At 42.3% G+C, this 8481-nt stretch overlaps 1 protein-coding gene across 2 annotated transcripts; it reads right to left on the bottom strand.

Moving 5' to 3' along the window:
* Positions 1 to 328: 328 nt before the first annotated feature.
* Positions 329 to 5719, bottom strand: cmtr2 (cap methyltransferase 2). Of its 2 annotated transcripts, XM_008405427.3 has the most exons (4): positions 5589 to 5719; positions 3832 to 4836; positions 3577 to 3690; positions 329 to 2448 (listed from the first exon to the last, which is right to left on the bottom strand). In XM_008405427.3, the coding sequence occupies exons 2-4, from the start codon at positions 4825 to 4827 to the stop codon at positions 1399 to 1401; spliced, it is 2160 nt and encodes a 719-aa protein (XP_008403649.2). In that variant the 5' UTR covers positions 4828 to 4836; positions 5589 to 5719; the 3' UTR covers positions 329 to 1398. The 2 variants fall into 2 exon arrangements, with proteins under 2 accessions (XP_008403649.2, XP_008403647.2); XM_008405425.3 differs by having other exon boundaries at positions 3577 to 4836; positions 5589 to 5718.
* Between the last annotated feature and the right edge of the window lie 2762 nt (positions 5720 to 8481).

Raw genomic sequence — 8481 nt, forward strand, 5'->3', positions numbered from 1 at the left:
GTTATATAAAATAAGATCACAATGTCATGTTTTCTAAAATTGTGCAGTTTTAATAAAAATACAACAGATCTCCAGAGCAGAAAACCTGCATTTACACCATTCTCATGTTAATACAGATAATCTGCAATGCAGATTTAATATTTGTCCTATATGATGGGGCTGCATGAATGAATGGAATTATTTTTTTTATCAGTAGTGAAAATATGAGTTTTTCCTTCTTTAAGGGTTTTTTATAGTCAATGTTTTGAATATTTTGAGGCAAAAGAATTAAATATTCATTACGGTCCTGTATTGCAAACAAACAATATTTAATCAGCCTCAACAGCAGTTTATTTCAGTGCACATTTTTATTTTTTCTTAAGAAAATAAGTTATACAGACTCTTACAAAACAGAATAAACTAAACTCAGCGCTATAAGAACAAAGCCTTTCATGATAAATAAAACAGATTAGTGCGCTTTGTCTTCCCCTAAGCATAAAAAACTGAAATTAAAAGAGTTAACAGGAATTTAGCGTCAACATCCATGACGGCTAAAACATCTTTAGCATCGTGGGAAGAAAATAAATCGGAACAAAAACAACAGGCACTTCGGGGGGAAACGCAGAGCCTCTTTGTTTCGTGCAGAAGATTTTATAACTGATTATTATTCAGCTCCGTTTAATCACAGATCAGTTCTGCTGATCATCTTCTGAGAATAATCTGCATTTTCAAGCTGCAAGGCTTGGTTTTAGCTCTCGCCTGCAGCTTCACATATGACAAGGAGTAAAAGAAATTTACAAGGTTAAATTAATTTGACACGTTGGACGCTCAAACATCAGGAGCACCGACGTGATCAGATAACCTCAAATCAATTGCAAATGATCATTTATCATGTTTGATCAAATTGTTTCAGCTCTTATGAATCTTAATCAAATAAAGGTGAATCTTTGTACTTAACAGTTTCACAAATTAGCTCAACGGGTGCAACATAATATCAACAGCTGCATCTTTTCTGCTTTGAAAAGAAAATTATTAGAGATTATACATGTGTTCACCGTTTATTCAAAATGGGGAAAGATTCAACTTTGAAGATTGACAGTTTAAAAATTTGGTTGCTGAATTCAGTTTCAGAACTATGAAAGGCAAGCTGAATGTTAAAGTAATAATAATCACAATGATTCAGGTCAATATTGACATCATGATTGTTTTGTAGTATATCTCAAACTTACTTGGTACAATTTTGTGTATTTGCAGTGTTCTCTACATAATTCTGATTTATATAATTAAATTCAAGAAGTAAAACTTACTTTTTCCCACTGGACTGCACCTTTAGTTTTGTTTTTCTGTTTGTTGGTGTTAGAAAAATAAAAACGGACATGTCACATTGTTCTGGAGTGATAATCCGCTGCAGCCTTAGACTCAGCAAGCTGCCTCCTGCAGCAGGAGGTGCAGCTTCTGCTGGGTGATTTCAGAGTTCATGGTCCAGAGGAACTCCGTTAGTCCTCCCTTCAGCAGCTCCTCCATGGGAACAAACTGCAGTACCTGTCTGTCACCTGCGTGTGTTCGGTTGTCCCCCTTGTCTCCTTCTCCTCCAATCAGCTGCTGGATGCTGCTCTGCACGTCACTGAGAACCTGGAGCATCGGAGCGGCCGCTTCGGGGCAGAAGCCGATGCACGTCAGCAAGGCCCCGACTCCGCCGGATGGGGGTGGACACCTGAAGGAGATGGAGCGGAAACATGCGTGCAGGCAGAACACGGCGGCGGCGGTGACTCGAGTCAGGGCAGAAAACACCCGCAGCAGCAGGGTGTCCCCGGCACTCAGGGTTTGGAGGGCAAGCAGGACACATCCCAGCAGCTGCTGCTGGTACAGAGGCTCGCCGTCGTGCAGCAGGATGCGGCCTCTCTGGGGAAATGAAGGCTCTTCACTGAACGTCAAAACTAAATCATCTACTTGGCTCTCAGCAGCAGCAGCAGCCCACGCTGCGCGGCTGTCGAACACCAGACACTGCCTCTTCTCTTTGCTCCCCTCAACACCTTTAGCTTCAGACAAAATGGAGGCAGTGCAAGCAACACGGCAGGAGCAGCAGGGGGTCACTAGAGTCCAGTCCACCGCTGCATCCTGCAGGGCTTCATTCAGGTGGTTCAACAGCGCTGAGTCACAGAATGAAGAGTTCCTGACTGCAGGCAGTGCAGCTCCTGTTACAACATACCATGAATCTACAAAGCAGCTGGAGCGGGGTCCTTCTAACACGCAGCCCAGCCCTCTGTCCTCAGTGCAGTGACTCTGTATCAGTGCAGCCTGGCAGCTCCGCTCAATTCGCTCCCTCCAGCTCAGGTTCAGCAGCTCCTTGCGCTCGTTGAAGGAGCCGGTTTGCTTCTTCTGGCCCAGAGGTCGGCCCGCCGACACGCTGCAGCAGGCGGGACTCACAGTGTTCCTGGAAATCCACCGGCTCCTGGGAAGAAAGCTCACCTGCACACCACAATTAACATCCAATTAACATCCAGATGTGACAAGATTAACTAGTAGAAGATAAACCTCTAGATCAGTGGTTCTTAACCTTTTTTGAGGTACCAAACCCCCCAGTTGCATATGCGCATTCACCGAACCCTTCTTATCCCAAACCCCCCGACACACAAAATACTTTGCGGTATTCTGATTTAGTAATGTAATTATATTAGCTGTTATCACCCCCACACCACTAGAGGCAGTACCAACCCCGAAAAGATGCGACTAAGGAGCAGATTTAGACTATAGAATTTGGTAAAAACTGTGAGCTTTGCTGAAGTAATTAAAGACACCAGTTCAAATTCATGTTGAGAGGAGCTCCTTCAATCAGTGCTCCTCCGCAGCTCTGATTAGCTAAGCAATGTAACGTGATCCTCTGCAGCCAGTGATGGTAAAGCGGGGCGCGTCATCACGACTTTACACAAGTGTGTCTTTACCTCCGCGGCAGAGGCTCCGCCGAACCCCTGAGACCGACTTATCGAACCCCTGGGGTTCGATCGAACCCAGGTTAAGAACCACTGCACTAGAGACTGGTTAAAAGTCAGATACATGATTATTTTTGTCTGTTTTTTAAATAGTAAATCCCTGTTTTAAATGACTTCTTGCTAAATCCAAATATTCTGCTGCTGGCCATGCCAAACCAACATTTACACTCACACTTTATACACACTGCAGAAAGATACTCAATGACACAACTGTAAATCTTTAAAAAGTAGAAGTGGAGCCTCCTGCACAACCAACAATAATGCAGTAAGTGCTTTCTAAGTGGTAAGACAAGAACAAAACACTTGTCTTTTCCAGTAGCCATTGTGCAGCGCATACAGCAGTAAAACCAGCTGACCAAATGTGCTGGAGCTCAGCTTGGGTTGCTAGGTAACAGGGTTGGGCTGAAGGGTTGGACTTGGCTCAGGTTGAAAGGTGACAGAAAAGTGCCAATGGAATGCGATTAACAACAGGAAGGTTTTTGAAACGGCTCGTTTTCTAGACGGCAAAAAATAAATAAATGAATTGATTAATAAAAAAAAAACACCGACATTTTTTTGGCAACAAGTTTAAGCAGTTGGGTTGTTTTAGAGGGTCATATAGAAGTACCTGGAAGCGCTGCAGGTATTCATGCACAACACAGTCTCTGATGTGGTCAAGCCGCTGCCTCCTCTCTGTGCTCATCCCTTCAAACAGCTGCAGGTTTTCACCGATGGTCTCCACCTGCAGGGTGTGGAAGTAGGAGCATAACTCCTCATGCTGCTTCAGAAACGTCTCTGGGATGACCGAGCTGGGGAACAGCGCCTCTCTGTCAGCCAGACTTGGGCCATAATTTCGGATCAGTTTGGAGAGCAGAGGCCTCACCTCCTCCTTGCTCTCGTAGTTCAAACACACGACGTAAACCTCGGAGTTCCCGGCTTTGCTGGTGGCGGGTTTGAAGACACTGACGGAGCGGAAGCAGCAGTTCAGCAGGTAGAGCAAGCAGACGGAGGAGTGTTCATACAGCGTGAACATCTTCAGGACGAAGGAGCCACCGGGGTTCAGGAGGAGCAGCGCTGCAGCGGCCTCGCAGTAATGCAGCGACGCCACCAGCGCCTCCTGCTCGTCCGGGTTCTCCTGACAGTCGAAGCTTCCGTCGGCCGTCACCACGTCGACCTGCCGCATGTTGGACGCAAACACTTGCAGATCCAGCAGGTGCTTCTGGAGCATGATGTTCCCCGTGTTGTCGGAGCCGAAGAACCACCACGGCAGCGTGTTGGCGATCAGCCGGTCGTCCGCGATGGTTGTGCTCCCGCCGTTGGCCTCGTGGTACGGGTTGAGGGTGTTGGCGACCCAACCCCAGTCGCAGTAGCGGGTGGACTCGTTTGTTTTCATGTAGTGGTTGAGAGCGGTGATGAACGCTCCTGGAGCTTCACAGAGATGGACGGAGTTCAGCTCCCCGTTCTGAAGCGCCTCCTTTGGCAGAAGGTCAAAGGTCCCCAGGATCTCGTAGAACTTGCACCAGGCCTGAGTGCAGATCTCCGCGTTGGCAGCCGAGCGAACGGCGGCGATCACCTTCCCGGCTCGGTTGGTGGAATTGGTGTGTTGGTGCCACACTTGTATGTTCTTGTCACTGAGCTGGTTCTTCACAGCATTCAGAGACGCCTTCAGCTCCTGCAGGTGTCGGTGGTCCTCTGCCGGGTGTTTGAGAGCAACATTAGGGTCGGGGATGCGCCATTCCTCACCCACCGGCTTCTGAAAGGTTTTAACTTTGTTAAAGAGATCCTGGATCTCTGCCTGCGTTTCAGGATCAGACGGCACCAAGCTGCTGAAGAGCTGCTGCTGTCGGACCTTTCTTCTCGTGCCATAGCTTGAGCTCATTCTCCACACCTGTAGAGCAAAAACAATGTTATAACTATTAGGATTATTATTTTAGATAACTCTCCAGGTATATTTTTGATGAAGGAATAACATTATATAATGATGTAAAGCTCAAAAAAGTATATTTTACATAATACTGTCCTTTTAAGTCAATTGCGATTACCAAAACTACTTATTTGCTCAAAATTAAAGACGCTTTTTTTCTCGAATCATTTTCGACATTTGCAAAACACTAAGCGCATTTCTCTGAACAACTAGTACAAACAGCAAAACAGCATGAATTACCTGCTAAATCCAGTTTCCTCAATTCATCCCTAAAAATCACTTGTCGATAAACACGACAGTGCCTCAGAATGAGAAATACTTGTTTCATTGTGTTTGTCAAATTTATTCGTCATGTTGTCAGTATAATTGTACATAACCACTTACATGGAAATACAAAGGCAGTTGCAATTTGTTCACAGAAATGAGAAAACTGCTTTAATTTTGTGCACAAAAATTGAACAAGTCGTTTTGAGATTTTCAATTATGTTCTGAAAAATGCACATAAGCGACCGAGGAAAATCGTACGAGCTGCGAGGATAATGAAAACATGTCATAATTATATTGTGTGACGTCCAAGCGTGTCACAGACGGACTTTTCAAAACCCAAAAAGATTTGTATTTCCCTAAAACTTATTCCCTCAGAGAAACAAATGGAACCTGTTTGCGGTGTGTCAATTTCAGCTTAAACAACCTGAAATCAGAGAACAGACACTCACCCAGTTGATGTGCAGTAAGGAAGAGGAACACACCACCCACGTGACTTAAAACTCACAGTGCGCGCATGCGTGAAAACAAGTGGTCGTAGTTTTCTTAAAGGAGCAGCTCCGAGATTTGACCGGTTCAAAATTATGCATACCACCGTAGCATTTGAAAAAAATAACACTTAAGATAATAAAACATTATAAAAGTTATGAATAAAATGGTGTTCTTTGCACTTTTTGATGATGAAAAAGTGTGTGTTAATTATTTATCCTCATCGGCATTGCATCAATCAGATAGCTAGCTAGCCAGATAGCTAGATAGATTTCATGTCGAATTTCATACATTTTGCTTCATATGAAATAAAATGTAATGGTGGCTCTTAGTTGTGGTGCCACAAGTTTAATATCAGACTACATTTTGTGTAAATCCTGTCTGAGAACTGAAAAGCTGCATCCAGCCTGTCTATATTATGCCACACCTGTCTATTTTACAGAGCATTCAAAGATAGTATTGTCACTTCACTGGATGTGTTTCATGGTAGCTGGTCTGCTGATGACACTGTCATGTTGAAGCAGATGCTTTGCCAGATGCTGGGCAACTTTTAAACAAACAAACAGGGATTTGCTGTTAGACTCTTCAGACTGATTAAAAATACCTAAAGGATCTATGGTCTAATACGGGGGTGTCCAAAGTCTCCCTAGTGGTAGTAACAACCTCCTCAGCAAGTCAGTTTTCTGCTTAGGCCTTCTAATGAGCTATCATTTGATGCAGGTGTGCTAAATCAGGCAGAGAACTAAAACATGCAGGATACCGATCCTCGAGGACCGACTTTGGACACCCCTGGTCTAATAAAATAAAATTTGATGGTGAAATGTACAACAGACAGCTCTTTATCAAGGGATGCATGCTAAGGATGACAGCTATATTTTAACTCTGACTAGATAAGGGAGCAGAGTTTGAATAAACAGCAATCACGAACAGCTGCTCTTTGTCACAATGATGCTAACGAGTTGCTCTCTCTCCCCTCCTACAGCTGCTGTCTGACAGCAAACTCTCTCCAAACCTTTCTCAGTCGAAACATGCATCTTCTGAAAACTGACAGGAAAAAGATCCACCTTCAAATTGAAACAAGATTTAACTGCCAGATCACATCTGGAGTCGTGGATGTAGATAAGAATTTGCAACACAAACTATTTGCATTAACATTCACAGCTTCTGCATTTATTGTCACAGAGAATTTTTTTTTTTCTGCAGGCCAACAAGCAAAACAAGAAAAAAGACAGACTCTAAAGAACCCGGCAAAGCTATGACGGCTTAATCTTAGTCTGTCTGTGAAATATATTGCAATAGTAAATGTTATAAAGAAAATGAACAATAACACGTTTTGTTAGGGAGAAAATGCTGGAAAAGGAAGAATATCCAAATTCTCAGTTTTGTAAATGTAAATTGCTCTTCAATTAATACTTGATTGAATCTGTGTTTGGTTTTTAAAACATGATAAATAACACTACTACTAATAATACTCGATAAATAACTTGGGCAAAAAATGTCAAGTAAAGGTCATGGGTTACAGTAGATCCATCAGAAGGCTATGCCAGCATTGCGCCTCCATGAGTTTTCATACGGAGGCCTGTCAACTCTCTGTGATTCATTACATCGATGTGGCCCCTCCGGTTGAACTTTCTCCCTCCATGCGTGTGATCCACGTTTGTCTGCACAGATTCATATTTCTTCTCCGTGAATCATTGATGATGAAGGGTGGTGGGTGCAGAATGGGCTGTGACATAAACCCTTAACACTGCCTTAGCTTGCGCTTATGCTGAAGAAAAGGAATAAGAAATCCACCCATCCTGAGCCACAGTTTACTTTTTCTACAATGCAGAACAACAGAACAGAAACCTCATGTTATCAGCTGGTAAAAACTGTTAATGTCATTCCTGGATTTTATATTTGAAAATTATCTTGTTGTTTAGGAAATATGCTGCGATTGTCGATCAAATTAGACACTACTGTGTGCCATGTAGGCTTGGAGATGTCAAGCTAGGATGAAGTTTGTCAGTTTAAACATTAAATATCTAATCTTTGTGGTGTATTGATTGGATATAGGTTCAAAAGGATTTGTAAGTGATCACATTTAGTTTTAATTTGTTTTACATAACGTTCCAACTTCTTTGAAACTGAGGTTGTACACTGTAAAACATTTTGAGGTGGTTTAATTTGAAAATGAAAGTCCACCTCCTGCCTTAAAAATGCAATTTAGGTCAACAAGAAAATAATTTCGATTTTAACTGAAAGTTCATTAAGTTGATTTAACAACAAGAGACAGGTTGAATAAACATTGTTTTTAAGTTCATTAATCTTGAAGTATGAGTTTTAACTTAATGTTGTAGTTTAAACCAAATAATTATTTCACAATATGCAAGAAAACAAAACTCCCCTCGCCCAGTTAAAGAGCCAAATTTCTCTATTGTCAAGTTAAAATAACTACTTATTTTACTTTAGAATAAGTTTAATTCTTGTTTCAAATTGCATGAACAAAATTTCTGATCTGATAATTAATTTCATTAAACATCACAATGAATTCTGCTCTGAAACATTTAATGTGAACAGGACATTATCCTCAAGCTTTGCAAACTTAATACTTTTGAAGGCATCTGGTAGTTTTTCTCTATGTGTGATCTTAAAACAATTGTTGCTGAAGGGTTTAATTTGGTAATATTCTGTAATTTGATTTCATTTTGAGCAGATTGTTGCACAGAATCCTTCTTAATAATTGTTCTCCATCATTCTCTCAGCACCGTCGCCTTCAGATGATGGATTCTTCTTCTTCCATGTTGGATTCCTGTAAGTTCTTGTTTTGCTGTATAAGCATACAGCCTCCCCGTGCTCCAGCATTCAATTCTTCCT

The sequence above is a fragment of the Poecilia reticulata genome, chromosome 3, assembly GCF_904066995.2.
Source record: "Poecilia reticulata chromosome 3, P_reticulata-male-v2, whole genome shotgun sequence".
NCBI lineage: Eukaryota > Metazoa > Chordata > Actinopteri > Cyprinodontiformes > Poeciliidae > Poecilia > Poecilia reticulata.

What these genes read in the sequence shown, in the direction of transcription:
- cmtr2 (XM_008405425.3), bottom strand. Translation starts at nt 4,827, where the DNA reads ATGAGCTCAAGCTATGGCACGAGAAGAAAGGTCCGACAGCAGCAGCTC. An exon ending in AATACCTGCAGCGCTTCCAG is followed by an intron (nt 2,449 to 3,576) that starts GTACTTCTATAT and finishes TGTGGTGTGCAG; the next exon opens with GTGAGCTTTCTTCCCAGGAG.